Raw genomic sequence first — 18,149 nt, forward strand, 5'->3', positions numbered from 1 at the left:
ATAGGATAACATAGTCATTCCTATTCAAAAAGCGGGGAGAGGGCAGACAGCAGAAGCAAGAAGAACTACAATCCTGCAGCCTGTGGAACAAAAACCACATTCACAGAAAGATAGACAAGATGAAAAGGCAGAGGGCTATGTACCAGATGAAGGAACAAGATAAAACCCCAGAAAAACAACTAAATGAAGTGGAGATAGGCCACCTTCCAGAAAAAGAATCCAGAATAATGATAGTGAAGATGATCCAGGACCTCAGAAAAAGAATGGAGGCAAAGATCAAGAAGATTCATGAAGTGTTTAACAAAGACCTAGAAGAATTAAAGAATAAACAAACAGAGATGAACAATACAATAGCTGAAATGAAAAAAACACTAGAAGGAGTCAATAGCAGAATAACTGAGGCAGAAGAATGGATAAGTGACCTGGAAGACAGAATGGTGGAATTCACTGTTGCAGAAGAGAATAAAGAAAAAAGAATGAAAAGAGGCCTCTGGGACAACATTAAATGCAACAACATTAGCATTATAGGGGTCCCAGAAGGAGAAGAAAGAGAGAAAGGACCCGAGAAAATACCTGAAGAGATTATAGTCGAAAACTTCCCTAACATGGGAAAGGAAATAGCCACCCAAGTCCAGGAAGTGCAGAGAGTCCCATACGGGATAAACTCAAGGAGAAACACACCAAGACACATAGTAATCAAATTGGCAAAAATTAAAGACAAAGAAAAATTATTGAAAGCAGCAAGGGAAAAACAACAAATAACATACCGGGGACTCCCCTAAGGTTAACAGCTGATTTCTCAGCAGAAACTCTACAAGCCAGAAGGGAGTGGCATGACATATTTAAAGTGATGAAAGGGAAGAACCTGCAACCAAGCTTACTCTACCCAGCAAGGATCTCATTCAGATTCGATGGAGAAATCAAAAGCTTTACAGACGAGCAAAAGCTAAAAGAATTCACAACCACCAAACCAGCTCTACAACAAATGCTAAAGGAACTTCTCTAAGTGGGAAACACAAGAGAAGAAAAGGACCTACACAAACAAATCCAAAACAATTAAGAAAATGGTAATAGGAACATACATATCGATAATTACCTTAAACGTGAATGGATTAAGTGCTCCAACCAAAAGACACAGGCTTGCTGAATGGATACAAAAACAAGAACCATATATATGCTGTCTACAAGAGACCCACTTCAGACCTAGGGACACATACAGACTGAAAGTGAGGGGATGGAAAAAGATATTCCATGCAAATGGAAATCAAAAGAAAGCTGGAGTAGCAGTACTCATATCAGATAAAATAGACTTTAAAATAAAGAATGTTACAAGAGACAAGGAAGGACACTACATAATGATCAAGGGATCAATCCAAGAAGATATGACAATTATAAATACATATGCACCCAACATAGGAGCACCTCAATACATAATGCAACTTGCTAACAGCTATAAAAGAGGAAATCCACAGTAACACAATAATAGTGGGGGACTTTAACACCTCACTTACACCAATGGACAGATCATCCAAACAGAAAATTAATAAGGAATTCCAAGCTTTAAAAGACACAATAGACCAGATAGATTTAACTGATATTTATAGGACATTCCATCCAAAAACAGCAGATTACACTTTCTTCTCAAGTGCGCATGGAACATTCTCCAGGATAGATCACATCTTGGGTCACAAATCAAGCCTCAGTAAATTTAAGAAAATTGAAATCATATCAGGCATCTTTTCTGACCACAACGCTATGAGATTAGAAATCAATTACAGGGAAAAAAACTGTAAAAAACAGAAACACATGGAGGCTAAACAATATGTTACTAAATAACCAAGAGATCACTGAAGAAATCAAAGAGGAAATCAAAAAAATACCTAGAGACAAATGACAATGAAAACACGATGATCCAAAATCTATGGGATGCAGCAAAAGCAGTTCTACGAGGGAATTTTATAGCAATACAAGCCTACCTCAAGAAACAAGAAATATCTCAAATAAACAATCTAACCTTACACCTAAAGGAACTAGAGAAAGAAGAACAAACAAAACCCAAAGTTAGCAGAAGGAAAGAAATCATAAAGATCAGAGCATAAATAAATGAAATAGAAACAAAAAAAACAATAGCAAAGATCAATAAAACTAAAGGCTGGTTCTTTGAGAAGATAAACAAAATTGATAAACCATTAGCCAGACTCATCAAGAAAAAGAGGGAGAGGACTCAAATCAATAAAATTAGAAATGAAAAAGGAGAAGTTACAACACACACCACAGAAATACAAATCAACCTAAGAGACTACTACAAGCAATGCTATGCCAATAAAATGGACAACCTGGAAGAAATGGACAAATTATTAGAAAGGTATAACCTTCCAAGACTGAACCAGGAAGAAATAGAAAATATGAACAGACCAATAACAAGTCATGAAATAGAAACTGTGATTAAAAATCTTCCAACAAACAAAAGTCCAGGACCAGATGGCTTCACAGGTAAATTCTATCAAACATTTAGAGAAGAGCTAACACACATCCTTCTCAAACTCTTCCAAAAAATTGAAGAGGAAGAAACACTCCCAAACTCATTTTATGAGGCCACCATCATCCTGATACCAAAACCAGACAAAGATACCACAAAAAAAGAAAATTACAGACCAATACCACTGACGAATATAGATGCAAAAATCCTCAATAAAATACTAGCAAACAGAATCCAACAACATATTAAAAGGATCATACACCATGATCAAGTGGGATTTATCCCAGGGATGAAAGGATTCTTCAGTATATGCAAATCAATCAATGTGATACACCATATTAACAAATTGAAGAATAAGAACCAGATGATCATCTCAATAGATGCAGAAAAAGCTTTTGACAAAGTTCAACACCGATTTATGATAAAAACTCTCCAGAAAGTGGGCATAGAGGGAACCTACCACAACATAACATACGACAAACCACAGCAAACATCATTCTCAATGGTGAAAAACTGAAAGCATTTCCTCTAAGATCAGGAACGAGACAAGGATGTCCACTCTCACCACTATTATTCAACATAGTTTTGGAAGTCCTAGCCACGGCAATCAGAGAAGAAAAAGAAATAAAAGGAATCCAAGTTGGAAAAGAAGAAGTAAAACTGTCACTGTTTGCAGATGACATGATACTACACATAGAGAATCCTAAAGATGCCACCATAAGACTACTAGAGCTAATCAATGAATTTGGTAAAGTTGCAGGATACAAAATTAGTGCACAGAAATCTCCTGCATTCCTATACACTAATGATGAAAAATCTGAAAGAGAAATTAAGGAAACACTCCCATTTACCACTGCAACAAAAAGAATAAAATACCTAGGAATAAACCTACCTAGGGAGACAGAAGACCTGTATGCAGAAAACTATAAGACACTGATGAAAGTAATTAAAGATGATACAAACAGATGGAGAGATATATACCATGTTCTTGGATTGGAAGAATCAATATTGTGAAAATGACTATACTACCCAAAGCAACCTATAGATTCAATGCAATCCCTATCAAATTACCAATGGCATTTTTTACAGAACTAGAACAAAAAATCTTAAAATTTGTATGGAGACACAAAAACCCCAAAGAGCCAAAGTGGTCTTGAGGGAAAAAAACAGAGCTGGAGGAATCAGACTTCCTGACTTCAGACTATACTACAAAGCTACAGTAATCAAGACAATATGGTACTGGCACAAAAACAGAAATATAGATCAATGGAACAGGATAGAAAGCCCAGAGATAAACCCATGCACCTGTGGTCAACTAATCTATGACAAAGGAGGCAAGGATATACAATGAAGAAACGACAATCTCTTCAATAAGTGGTGCTGGGAAAACTGGACAGTTACATGTAAAAGAATGAAATTAGAACACTCCCTAACACCATACACAAAAATAAACTCAAAATGGATTAGAGACCTAAATGTAAGACTGGACACTATAAAACTCTTAGAGGAAGACATAGGAAGAACACTCTTAATCACAGCAAGATCTTTTTTTTTTGCGGTACGCGGGCCTCTCACTGCTGTGGCCTCTCCCGTTGCGCAGCACAGGCTCCGGACGTGCAGGCTCAGCGGCCATGGCTCACGGGCCCAGCCGCTCCACGGCATGTGGGATCTTCCCGGACTGGAGCACGAACCCACGTCCCCTGCATCGGCAGGTGGATTCTCAACCACTGCGCCACCAGGGAAGCCCACAAGATCTTTTTTGATCCACCTCCTAGAGTAATGGAAATAAGAACAAAAATAAACAAATGGGACCTAATGAAACTTAAAAGTTTTTGCACAGCAAAGGAAACCATAAACAAGATGAAAAGACAACCCTCAGAATTGGAGAAAATATTTGCAAACGAATCAACGGACAAAGGATTAATCTCCAAAATATATAAACAGCTCATGCAGCTCAATATTAAAAAACCAAACAACCCAATCAAAAAACGGGCAGAAGACCTAAATAGACATTTCTCCAAAGACATACAGATGGCCAAGAAGCACATGAAAAGCTGCTCAACATCACTAATTATTAGAGAAATGCAAATCAAAACTACAATGAGATATCACCTCACACCAGTTAGAATGGGCATCATCAGAAAATCTACAAACAACAAATGCTGGAGAGGGTGTGGAGAAAAGGGAACCCTCTTGCACTGTTGGTGGGAATGTAAATTGATACAGCCACTACGGAGAACAGTATGGAGGTTCCTTACAAAACTAAAAATCGAATTACCATATGACCCAGCCATCCCACTACTGGGCATATACCTAGAGAAAACCATAGTCCACTCTTTCAGCTATTTTTCTATAATTATTGTGGACACAGTTTATGCTCATTGTTGATAGAGTTTTTAAAAGTTTGAGGATAACTTTTGTCCATGGAGAGAATACTCCAAAAATATTGGTATTTTATTTAATACTCGATTTTTAAAACATTTATCTATAAACAGAACTTCGAAAAATAAATTTTAATATTTAAACATTGCTTGCATACTTCATTAAAATTCCTTAAATAATCTAAACTGCAATTACAAATTTAATATGATTCTTTTGAATACAATGTAAACAGTACACAAAAGGAACACAAATACAATGATTACGAGACTTACTGTCATTATACGTAAATCTGTTTTAACACACCAACACCATGGATTTAGTTACTTTGTTGGTTTCTACTTGTTCCGGTCTTTCTCTAGGAATAAGATATTTTCTCAAGGTTGCTAAAATACTTCTTTTGATGTTTTCTTGGTGTTACCAAAATCTTGCCAGATTCCCTCATATCCCACAAAGAATATTGTCTCAGATCCTTGAATGCACTGAGGCTACAGAATAGGGCTTCTCAGCAGATTGATTCACACTTGGGGCTCTGAAGCTTGTTGTTTCTTCCAAGGCGCTATCTTTGCTCCAGTAAAACTTCTCCTGTTACCCCAAATAGTCTTTTAATGTTTGCATCTTCTACATAAGGTTTTAATTTCTGCAACCTCTTTCTCCTCTGAAATGATGGATTCCTTTAGTTTCACTTGGCTAGAGTCATGGAACTCCTGGTTTTGTCATTATGATAATTGACTTGCTTTGTTAGTATTATTAAAAAATTATGCGTGCATTCCTAATGTCTTATGGTTAAGGTGGCGTCTAGTGGATTTTGCTTCTCTTCAGGACATTTGGCTAATTCAGCATCTCAGGACTCCCTTTCTCCTTGGTCACAGAGTGTGAGTACCAGCGTTGGTTAACTGGTTGGATCTCCTTTCTACCTGGTTATCATGTGCAGCCACATGGCGCTGATCAGTCCTTCCTGTTCTTGGAACAGTTATTTTTTCCTGGGACTACTTGGCTCCCAAATGCTGCTGGGTCCCGTCTCCTTGCCGTCTTCATCCTCCCTTGCAGCCTTGAGCACGACCCTTGGCTGTGGTGAACCAACTTGTGAGGCGGGCGCGCGCGCTTAGATGGAGGGGGCCTCCAGCCACTCCCACCATCTGTCTTCCGGGCCAGGCGTCGATTCCTTCTTCCTGCATGTTTTCTGCCCAAATCCGCATCTGCTTCCCCCTACCATCCTCCTCCCACCTCTGCGCCCTCTACCCTCCCCCGGGGGGCCCCGCCTTCTTGGAGTCAGGGCTGAGCTCTGGGCTGCGCGGAGCTGAGGACCCCGGAGCGCGGACAGGCGGGGTTGGTTGGAGACCTGTCACCCACACCCCGAACTCCGCCAGGCTTCGGAGGGGCGTGGTCTCGGGCCCAGTTATTTAGCGCATCCACTCTTCTTCCCGCTCAGAAGGGGCGAAACTTCTTTGGGCAAGATGGGTCTCTACCGCGTCCGCGTGTCCAGCGGGTCCTCGCTCCGCGCGGGCTCCAACAACAAGGTGCAGCTGTGGCTGGTCGGCCAGCACGGGGAGGCGGCGCTCGGGTGGCGCCTGCGGCCGATGAGCGGCAAGGTGAGCTGGCCGGAGCCGAACGGGGTGGGCTGCGCCCCTGGCCCCAAGGCCCACAAGTCCCCTGGAAGAGACGCGCCGCAGCCGGCCTCCAGCTCCTCCCGGCGGCTACGGGCGCACGCCCCACGCGCGGAGAGGGCTAGGAGACCGCGAGAGTAAAGCGCTTTAGGGCGGGACGCGGCACACGGTAACTGCTCAATAAATGTTCCCGCCGCCCACCCTCCTTGGAATTGGGATAGTCTTGCGCGCCCGTCGTTCCACAGAAGTCTGTTTTTGGAAACTCAGGGGTCCTTAGAGCGGCCGTCCGTCTCCTGTCTCCTCTTCTTAAAAGCTACTATTTCAGATCTTCACAGATCTTCTCCGACCTTGCGGGCTTTATCTCTGGGATGTGGCGGGGATGGGGACGCAGGAAGAGGGCGGAGAAGAAGCCGAGTGATGAGAGCACTCGATTTCCCCACCCACCCCCTCTCCCATCACATCTACCTGGTATTCGCTCCTGGCTCCTGTTACATTTTGCCTCCGCCGACCCCCAGATTCCCATCTCCCATCCAGCTCTCTCCAAGATCCCCAGATCTGATGTCTGGCCCATGGACGCTTCAAAGGACCATGCTCAAGTGAGGTCCTCCCCTCTCCCCACGTCCCAGACCGCTCCCCTTTTATCCCCCAGGTGCACTCCCACCTCCGCCTCTCTTCGCCTCCGTCTAACCAAGAATCGATCGCTGTCCAGTCCATCTCTTAGACATCTCCGGCAACCATACCCTGATGTCCATCCCACTCTGACCACTAATGTCCCCTCGAACCTACGCCACCTTCATTCTCTTCACCCGCCTCACCGCTTGCGCCCCTGCCCTTCCAAGCCCTTCTGCAGTCAGAGCGATTTCTTCCCAATACATTCCCATCCTTAAAACAGTCCCCCGACTGAAAACATGTGAATGGCTTCCGCTTACTCTCAGCACCAAGCCAAAGCTCTTGGCTTAACCTTCCAGACTTTACGATCTGGTCCTGCTCATCTGCCCACACCTCGCGCTCAGCGCTCCAGCTCCGCGACGCCGCTCGCCCGGCCTTGGCCTCTGCTCTCCCCGCTTCCCCTCTCTGGCCTGCCTTTCCCCCACCTTTTCCTCTTTCTCATTCTCCCCGGCTAAGCCCTTTGCACCTGTGCGTCTCCGCTTTGACGGGATGTCCTCGGGGAAGCTTGCTCCGGGCTGGGTGGGGCCTCTGTGGGCGCTCGGCCTTGGTGACGGGGTCGAGGGGACAATGTCTGTACACTGGTCACCAGTGCGCTCGCGGGTGCCCAGTGCGCAGCCCAACTCTCGGCGCAATCAGTGACTACAGGGAGGAGTGCCCCTCTCCACCTTCCGCCTCCCGCCTCACCCGGGGCTGAGGAACTCACGATCGAGAATGGGGTCGTGGAGCCGCCTGCTTGGTGCGCGCCCCCTTCCTCTCTGGCTCCTTCCGCGCCGCTTTCCCAGAGGCCCAGAGGGAAGGGCGTCCAGAGCTCAGTCCGAGGATTCCTTCCAGAGAGCCCCTCTTGTTGACCCTCTTTTGTCGCGGGCAGTAGGCGGAATTCGAGGTGGACGTGTCAGAGTACCTGGGGCCGCTGCTGTTCGTGAAACTGAGCAAATGGCACCTCCTTCAGGATGACGCGTGGTTCTGCAACTCGATCTCCGTGCAGGGCCCCGGGGCCAGTGGGAACGAGTTCAGGTTCCCACGCTACCGCTGGCTGGAGGGCAAAGGCATCCTGAGCCTACCCGAGGGCACTGGTGAGCAGCGGGGGGGCTTGGGGGTGTGAGAGGCCTCCGGGGGCACGAGAGAAGTTGGGGGTGGGGGAGCGAAGGGGGCGTGGTCTTTGGGGGTCACGGAAGAGGCGGGATGCTGGAGCTGGCACAGAGCAGCATGGAGACTGGGGGTGTGCAGTGATGCTGAAGGGTCAGGGGCCAGCCGCAAGGGCGGGCTGAGGGACCCCTGGCAGGGACAGGGGAGAGGCTCTCAGGAGGAGCCTCATGGCCCATGCCCTCCTCCCCACTTCTAGGTCGCACAGTGGTCGACGACCCTCAAGGCCTGTTCAAGAAACACAGGGAGGAGGAACTGGAAGAGAGAAGGAAGCTGTACCAGTCTGCCCCACTCCCACTTCCTGACCCCCCAGGGAGCCACTGACCCTTCCCCAGTACCAATGCCTGGTTTCATTTCCACCGCAGGTGGGGTAACTGGAAGGATGGGTTAATCCTGAATATGGCCGGGGCCACAATATGTGACCTCCCCATAGATGAGAGATTTCTGGAGGACAAAAGAATTGACTTTGAGGCTTCGCTGGTCAAGGGGTAAGAACAAGGCATGCTGGGCGACAGGGAGCTGTCCTGGTCCAGTGGAGGCCAGTGGGTTTATGGACTTCACAGGGCTGGACCAGCCCAAGGTGGATGCGTGGGGTTGTAATGTTTGATTCTGAGAATAACAAACTCTTCGCCCATCCTTCCCTGAAGGCTGGCAGACCTAGCATCAAAGACTCTTCAAATATTCTGACTAGCTGGAACAGTCTGGATGACTTCAACAGGGTTTTCTGGTGTGGCCAGAGCAAGTCGGCTGGTTAGTGCCCCTACCCCAGTATTTCTCTCAGGACCCTTACACCCAGATCCTACTCAGTCTAAGGAACCATGGTTGGGAGACCAGAGGCCTGGGCCCCTCCAATAGGTTGGGGTCAAGTGGGGATGGTTTGGTGGGGGTTGGAAAGACCAGGAGCTCAGATCCCACAGAAAACTGCACAAATGCCATCCCCAGAGCGGGTGCGGGACTCCTGGAAGGAGGATGTCTTATTTGGGTACCAGTTTCTCAATGGCTCCAACCCCATGTTCCTGAGATGCTCCAATCACCTTCCTGCCCGCCTAGAGTTTCCTCCAGGGATGGAGGAGCTGCAGGCCCAGCTGGAGAAGGAGCTCCAGGTATGGACGGAAGAGCCCTAAGGAGACCACACAGTGAAATGGGGGTGGGGTGTTTGCGCTGCTGCGGGGTCTACCGTGGGCCCAGCTTGCTGCCAAATGGCGAGACGGGATCCTACAGCAGAAATCTTTTTTTTTTTTTTAATATTTATGTATGTATGTATTTATTTAGCTGTGCCGGCTCTTAGTTGTGGCATGTGGGATCTTCGTTGCAGCACGTGGGATCTTTAGTTGTGGCATGCGGACTCCTTTAGTTGCAGCATACGGGATCTAGTTCCCTGACCAGGGATCGAACCTGGGCCCCCTGCATTGGGAGCGCAGAGTCTTAACCACTGGACCACCAGGGAAGTCCCTACAGCAGAAATCTTGAGTGATCCTGGAAGGGTGCCCCTCCATGGCTTTCCTCTCCTAAGGAGAATAGCGTGCTGTGGAGGAAGAGTATGTGATGGGTGACAGAGACAGAGTCAAAATGAAGAGCTGTGACTGGGTGCTAGGGACTTAGGGAGAGTGTGGAGTAAGAGAATCAGGGTCAGGGCTGGGGCTGTTGATGGGGAGTCAGCATGGAACTAATAAGAGAAAACGCATGGGATTTAGGGTGAGACAGACTTGAGCTTGAATCCTGGCTCTGCTGTTTATAAGCTGTGTGACTTCAGGCAAGATATCTATCCTCTCTGACCATCTGTTTCCTCTTTTATAGAACTGGGGCTAATTCAAGTGCATCTAAGAATTATATGAGGCAACAAGCACATGATCCATCTCCTGGTAGGAAGTAGGTCATGGAGACAAATCAGTTTCCTTCTTCCTTTGGGGAATCAGAGTGGGAAGAAGATGTCTTATGCTGATAGCAGCCCTTGCTCTCTGCCCCCATCCAGGGAGGCACGCTATTTGAAGCTGACGTCTCCTTGCTGGATGGGATCAAGGCCAACGTCATCCTGTGTAGCCAGCAGTACCTGGCTGCTCCTCTGGTTATGCTGAAACTGCAGCCTGATGGGAAACTCTTACCCATGGTCATCAGGTGAGAGGACTCAGACTGTAAGGGAGCGGCAGCCGTCAGATGGAGAATGCTAAGCAACTTTGGAGGAAGAGGAAGAGCTTAAGCATGCAAGGGAAGGGGAGTCTGTTGTGCACTGGCCCTCACCCCTCCCAAATCCCACTTCTGTCCCTCTTCCAGCTCCAACTGCCACGCAAGGGGTCTCCCCCACCACTGCTTTTCCTGCCCACGGATCCCCCGATGGCCTGGCTCCTGGCCAAATGCTGGGTCCACAGCTCTGACTTCCAGCTTCACGAGCTGCAGTCTCATCTCCTAAGGGGACACTTGGTGGCTGAGGTCATTGCTGTGGCCACCATGAGGTGCCTTCCATCGACACATCCTATGTTCAAGGTAACACTTTATCCCCCCCTCCTCCCCCACTCTCTGCCCCACAGAGTGGTCCCACCTCTGGAAGCACCTTCTCTGTGGAATCTCAGCTTTTGGGAAGAAGCAACCAATAAAAGACAAATGAACAATGGCGCGAGAGCATGGCTTGCTCTGCATTTCTAACAGGGTGATATCACTTCCGAGGAGGTGAAAATGATTCATTGATGGGGTGGAGAGTGGTGGGAGGGTGAGCGAGTGGGGGGCAGGAAGTCTTACTCTTTTTATGTATAAAGCACAGATACACATGCAGTATATAAACAGAATACACAAATGACTGAGGATTCCACCCAGGGAGAGGGGACCATGCGAATAATATAAAAGATTTTTCCAGCCAGTTTTGAAGGGTTCCCGGGTAGTAACACATAGGCCAGTTAGAGGGGCTCAGGTCAGCGACAGTAGCTGACAGTTAGAACAGAGTGTTCGTCCATTAACGTTTTACTTGGGTGTCTCCGATGGGGCAAATAACCATTCTAGATGCCGGTGCTAAGCAAGACAGCCAAGGTCCTAGTCTCTGGGGATTTTCCTATCCATTAAGGGCTAACGGACGGTGAAGACTGTATTGTAATAGATGAGCTGCAGTGAGCACACTGCAGAGAATCAGGGCAGGGTGATGTGATAGTGAGTTTAGACTGGGTGGTCGGGATAGGCTCCTTTCAGGAGGTGACAGGGAGAATGAAATTACACAGAGCCAGCCATGAGCAGAGCACGGGGCACGTTGCTCTAGGCGGAGGGGACAGCTTAGCGCCAGGGTCCTGACTCAGGAACAAGCTTGGAGTGTTTGAAGGACAGAAAGAAGGTGAGTATAATGGACAAATGTGAGTATAATGGACAATGGAGGGTAGGAGATGAAGTTCTGGAGGTAGCAGATTAGACCATGTTCTGGAGGGCAAAAAATTATTTTTATGTATAAAGCACATATATATTTACAGGAGGTAACAGATATATAGTATATCTGTAGCACTAAAAGTTCATGGGGCAGGTAAGAGTACAAAAAATATCAAAAAAGCCTCCTTGGAGAAGTGATAATGAAAACAAAGGTGGAGAAACATTGAGAAGACCATGAAGAGAAAAGGAGAACGATTTCTTTCAATGATCAAAGAGCATTAAGTCAGTGGTGTTGAGGGGCCGCTGTACTTCAGTCCCTGCTTTTCCCGAAGACCTGGTACCTTTCCTGCTTTTCAGCCCCTATTTCCTGCAGGGACGGGCCACAGCTGTCTTCTGACCCTGCCCTTCCCTGTTCCTCTCCCTCCAGCTTCTCATTCTGCACGTTCGATACACCATGGAAATTAACCTCAGGGCCAGGACTGGGCTGGTCGCTGATTTGGGAATTTTCGACCAGGTATGAAGAGAGAAAGGGGGCGGTTCTGGAGTTCACACTCCGGCTCTGGCCGTGGGGCAGGTGGACTGGCCTGACCCCACCTGTCCTTGCTCCTCAGGTGGTGAGCACAGGTGGGGGCGGCCATGTGGAGCTGTTCAAGAGAGCAGGAGCCTTTCTAACCTATAGCTCCTTCTGCCCCCTGATGACCTGGCTGAGCGGGGGCTCTTGGGAGTCAAGTCTCCTTTCTATGTGCAAAATGCCCTTCGGCTCTGGGAAATCATCTCTCAGTGAGGTGGCAGGGGGCGGTGAGGCCGGGGAGGAGCTGGGGAAACATGAGGTCTGTGGCCCAGCCTGGGGGCTGCGCGGGCAAGGAGCAGAGGGCCTGGGGGCTCCCTGTCGTCAGCCTCAGCTCCCCCGCCCTGACCCCTCCACTGGCAGCTACGTGGAGGGCATTGTGAGTCTCCACTGTAAGACGGACAAGTCTGTGAAAGAGGATCTTGAGCTGCAGGCCTGGTGTCGAGAGATCACTGAGATTGGACTGCTAGGGGCCCAGGACCGAGGTAGGATGAGCCCCGAGACCCCAGCACATGATTCCTCCCTAGAACTTCCCCAGAATCCTCTCTACTTCTATGGAACCTTCCAGAAGCATTCCCAACCCCTATGAAAACACCTAAAGCCTTCCCAGATTCCTTTTCCTCTCAGCTAGAAGCAGGTCTCCATCCCGTGCTCTGAGAGCCCCTCTAGGTCCCAGATGCAGTGGGACCAGAGGTTGCTCATAAATGTTTAACAACTGGCTCCCTGGGGAAAAAAAAATGCCCCGATTTGTAGCATTTGCCCATTTCCATGGTGTAAATATTGCACTGTGGCTACCAAGGTGATGTCAACCAGCTTGCTAAATACTTGAACATTTGACATCATTGACTCTTGTGAGCCACACCAGCACCCCACTGAGTGGGACCCTCCCAAAAGACCTCCCTGCTCCCGCCACCCCAACCCACGCTCGTCTCACTTCCCACAGTAGTTACTGAGAGTCCTTGGTCCTCTTCTTACCTCTCTTGTTCTCCTCCTCAGTCCCTCTGAACTCTGCCTCTATCCTGGGCCTCACAGCTTCTAACTCTCCTTACCCCTTGCAGGGTTTCCCATCGCCCTACAGTCCAAGGACCAGCTTTGCCACTTTGTGACCACGTGCATCTTCACCTGCACTGGCCAGCACAGCTCCAACCACCTAGGCCAGGTACTTATCATAGGGGGGCAGCTGGGCATTTGTGCCTGGAGGGGGAAGGGGGCTGTGTGCAGGTGGTCTTAGGGGTTGTCATGTTTAGTAGACATTGACTGCCCCTCCTTAGCTCGACTGGTACGCTTGGGTCCCTAACGCACCCTGCACGATGCGGCTGCCCCCGCCAACCACCAAGGATGTGACACTGGAGACAGTGATGGCAACACTGCCCAACCTTCATCAGGTTTCTCTCCAGATGTCCATCACTTGGCAACTGGGCAGACGCCAGTCCATCATGGTGAGAGCCAGGTGCCCGGGTCCCCGAGGAAGGGGGCAGGTACTGGGAGCTGTGGCACTCCAGACTGAGGGTCAGTGAAGCTCTCAGCTGCCTTTTTCCCCTCTGTCCAGGTGGCTCTGGACCAACATAAGGAGGAGTATTTTTCGGGCCCTGAGCCCAAGGCTGCACTGAAGAAGTTCAGGGAGGAGCTGGCTGCCCTGGAAAAGGGCATTGAGATCCGGAATGCCAAGCTGGACTTGCCCTACGAATACCTGCGGCCCAGCCTGGCGGAAAACAGTGTGGCCATAGGAGTGCCCCAAGCCTTGGGTTGTTTCGGCCCCCTTCCACCCAAGCCACACCCATCCCCTAGTGCTCTCAGTCTTGCCCTCCCCAAACCCCATCCTCTTCCCAACTCCCATCGTCCCCAAAGTCACCTTTTCATTGTCTGCGCCCACTGGGAACAAATTTTACTCCAGATGCAGGACCTAGGGACCTTGTCCCTATTTCTTCCGCCTCACCCCCACCCCTTCTTCCTTGATATTTCAGATCACCCATAGGGCAGGTTAACAGCCACAATTTTTTTTTTTTTTTTGCGATACTAGGGCCTCTCACTGTTGTGGCCTCTCCCGTTGCGCAGCACAGGCTCCGGACGCGCAGGTTCAGCGGCCATGGCTCATGGGCCCAGCCACTCCGCGGCATGTGGGATCTTCCTGAACTGGGGCACGAACCCGTGTCCCCTGCATCGGCAGGTGGACTCTCAACCACTGCGCCACCAGGGAAGCCCCAACAGCCACATTTATACAAACAGTTCCAAGAATAGAACAGGGTGATAATGAATGAATGAACCTTTTATGAATCAAATATGATTCTGAACCTAAATTCAGTTAATGACAGGAAAAAGATATTTTAGACTAATGAAAGAAAAGAATTTAGTCCAAACTATGCTAAATCAAATATTGGCCAAAGAGTGTACAGCACATCTTTCTAACTGGATGGGATTCACTGCTTGTCCTGAGACCAGTCACAACACAAAGCAAACCATTAACACAGAAATTCTCAAGATTTTCATTTCATGACTCACTTACAAAGCGATAAATGGAAGTTAACTGGTTAAACTGCAGAAGCTGCTCTCAGCTGGAGGTACTTGGCCTCAGGGTTTTACCCAAGGGATCCATATGGATAATCCGTTTGCACTTCAGTTGGAAAGCTCCAAGTAAAAAGGATTAACTGGAAAAGTACTAAAAATCTCATTATTTTAACAGGGGGACAACAAAGGAGTCAATAAAATCCAACTTCTGTATCTGATTAAAAGTTTGGAAAAACAAACTTGGAAGTTTGATTTCTTAATATGATCATCTGTGGATATGGTGAAACAGAAACTAACAGTAAACACACACCAGAATTGTTTCCTTTACAGTACGATCAAAGTTGCTTCCTGCCTCTGATGCTATTTAATTTGGCAGAAGACATACGGGGGATGCTTGGTCCGATTCTTGAAGGAAGAATACGAAACGCAGAGTTGAGAGGCTGGGGTAGAGTTTAATGCTGGGATCCAGAAGAGCCCACAAGGAGGTGAGAGAGAGCACGGCGCAGCTCCACACCAGAAATAATGCAGTCTAGCGAGTGAGAAGCGGTGGGAAGGGGTGGTCTCATGAAGAACATGTTTCACGCCAGGAAATTAGGCTTGACCTTTAGGAAACAGCCATTGAAGGATTATAAGTAAGGGTATGACAGGGTCCTGGAAGTCACACTCACAGAGGCACCCCCTTCCCCTTGGAGGCCATACCCCTGTCTCCTTGGAGGCCATACCCCCTTCTCCTTGGAAGTCACATTCTCTTCTCCTTGGAGGCCACACCCTCTTCTCATTGGAGACCAAACCCCTTCTTGGAGGCCACACCCTCTTCTCATTGGAGGCCACACCCGCTTCTCCTTGGAGGTCACAAGAATGCACAGTGACCAAGTGAACAAGGGCTGAATCTTGGGCAGACAGGCCCTGGGCAGGAGTACGCAGCAGTTTGTTTCCCAGTGAGAGGGCCTGGGCTCTGGCGACTCCACACCGCAGCTTAGCGCTAGGTGTGGGGCAGACAAACCCAGGAGAAGTCTGTCACAGCGGCAGCCCAGATCTCAGGCAGCAGTACAGTTACCTCAATTCTTGCAGCCACAACACCCTTGACCCCCCAAGCCCCAGCCCACTCCACACCACAGACTTGTACTAGATCAGGGAGGAACACAACAGAGAAAGGGGTGCGACCCTGGGCTGCTTCTGAGTGGAACCACGGATGCCTACACAGGTGGCGCAGAGCTTCTCTGTGACTACACGGGCCTCACTTGCTTCAACAACCACCTCCTGGGAGAGAGAGCCTGATTGAACCTGACTCTCAGGGCCTCTACTCCAGAAGCTGGGGAGCAGACCCCACCCTGACAGGATGGAGACAGCCATGGAGCAAAGAGGAAGCCCCGCCCAATATCCAGCACAGGGTCTGGACACCACAACACCAACCACACCCCCTATACCAAGGGGTTAGCTGACAGCATGCTCTGAGGAAAGACATGGCTGGCATCCATACCAAAACCAGCCCTCGGGACTTTCCTGGCAGTCCAGTGGTTAGGACTCCATGCTTTCACTGCCATGGCCTGGGTTCAATCCCTGGTCAGGGAACTAAGATCCTGCAAGCCACGCAGCACGGCAAAACAACAACAACAACAAAAGCCAGCCCTCGCACCAAAAATAATGGACCCACACGGTCTACACAGGGATACTCTCACATAAAAACAACCTGCAAGACCACAGTAGATAACTGTTTCTCCTGAATGCCTAGAGACAGAAAAAGTTAAGTAAAATGAAAAAGCAGAGGAACTATTCCCAATTAAAAGAACAAAAGAAATCCCCTGAAAGAACAAATAATGAAACAGACCTCACCAGTTCACCAGACCCCGAGTTAAAAAAGGAGGCAATAAAAATGCTAAAGGAGTAGAGCAGAGATTGGCAAAACATCCTAAATCAACTATACTTCAATAAAAAAATGTTTAAAAACGCTAAGGGAATTAAGAAATTATCAACAGAAATGCAGATCACTGTAGCAAGGAAATAGAAACTATGAAGATGAACCAAAGTTAGACAATTCAATTGCTTAGACCAATCTAGAAGCAAGGAATAGCAGACTAAATGACACAGAAGAAGAAATAAGTGATCTAGAAGATAGAATAATGGAAATTACCCGAACAGAATGACAGGAAGACAAATAAAAAAAAAAGAAAAAGAAAACAATATATGAGATCTATGGGGTAATATAAAGCGTGCCAACCTACGCATAATAGGGGTTCCAGAAGGAGATGAGAGAGAGAGAAAGGGGTGGAAAATGTATTTGAATAACATCAAATCATGATAAAAACTCTCACCAAAGTGTGGGCATAGAGGGAACATATCTCAATGTAATAAAAGCCACTTATGACAAACCCACAGCTGACACAATATTCAACGATGAAAAGCTGAAAGTCTTCCCTCTAAGTTCAGAAACAAGACAAGGATGCCCACTCTTACCACTTCTATTCCTTTTTTTTTTTTTTTGACCACACTGCACAGTTTGTGGGATCTTAGTTCACCGACCAGGGACTGAACCTGGGCCACAGCAGTGAAAGCACCGAGTCCTAGCCACTGGACTGCCAGGGAACTCCCTCACCATTTCTATTCAACATAGTATTGGAAGTCCTAGCCACAGCAATCAGACAAGAAAAAGAAATAAAAGGTACACAAATTGGAAGGGAAGAGGTAAAACTGTCACTATTTGCAGATGACATGATACTCTATATAGAGGACCCTGAAATCTCCACACAAAAACTATTAGAATTAATAAATGAATTTAGCAAGGTAGCAGGATACAAGATTAATATACATAAATCTGTTGCATTTCCTTACACTAATAATGAAATATCATAAAGAGCAAGCAAAAAACAATCTCATTTAAAATCATGTCAGAAAAATAAAATACCTAGGAATCAACTTAACCAAGGAGGTGAAATACCTATATGCTGAAAACTATAAAACATTGATAAAGGAAACTGAATATGATTCAAAGAAATGGAAAGATATCCCATTGAATATTCTCTTGAATTGAAAGAATTAATATTGTTAAAATGGCCATACTACCCAAAGCAATCTACAGATTTAATGTAATCCCTATAAAAATATAAATGACATTTTTCACAGAACTACAACAAATAATCCTAAAATTTACATGGAACCACAAAAGGCCCAGAATTGCCAAAGCAATCCTGAGGAAAAAGAACAAAGCTGGAGACATAACCCTTCCAGACCTCAGACTATACTACAAAGCTTTAGTAATCAAAACAGCGTGGTTTTGGCACAAAAACAGACATATAGGTCAATGGAACAGAGTAGAGAGCCCAGAAATAAACCCACACACCTATGGTTAATTAATCTATGACAAAGGAAGCAAGCCTATACAATGGAGAAAAGATAGTCTCTTCAACAAGTAGTGTTGGGAAAGCTGGATAGCTTTAGGTAAATCAATGAAATTAGAACA

General features: G+C 47.2%; 1 protein-coding gene, 1 long non-coding RNA gene and 1 other non-coding gene across 7 annotated transcripts in view; 1 reads left to right on the top strand and 2 right to left on the bottom strand.

Annotated features, from left to right (window-relative positions):
* The window catches only part of LOC132594116 (uncharacterized), a 134,206-nt gene that overhangs the window by 36,914 nt on the left and 79,143 nt on the right, over nt 1-18,149 (bottom strand). The window lies entirely within an intron of this gene.
* ALOX15 (arachidonate 15-lipoxygenase) lies at nt 6,316-14,162 on the top strand. Its single transcript, XM_060290776.2, is given in 17 exon segments — nt 6,316-6,450; nt 8,003-8,207; nt 8,477-8,558; nt 8,643-8,765; nt 8,925-8,935; nt 8,938-9,027; nt 9,220-9,380; nt 10,250-10,388; nt 10,544-10,758; nt 12,047-12,133; nt 12,231-12,306; nt 12,309-12,399; nt 12,551-12,672; nt 13,246-13,346; nt 13,459-13,626; nt 13,737-13,932; nt 14,152-14,162. Coding segments are annotated over 17 exon segments (2,013 nt in total).
* TRNAG-CCC (transfer RNA glycine (anticodon CCC)) lies at nt 9,652-9,724 on the bottom strand. The gene has a single exon. It is a non-coding gene; the product is annotated as a tRNA-Gly (tRNA).

This window comes from Globicephala melas, chromosome 20, assembly GCF_963455315.2.
Source record: "Globicephala melas chromosome 20, mGloMel1.2, whole genome shotgun sequence".
In the NCBI taxonomy this organism is placed as follows: domain Eukaryota; kingdom Metazoa; phylum Chordata; class Mammalia; order Artiodactyla; family Delphinidae; genus Globicephala; species Globicephala melas.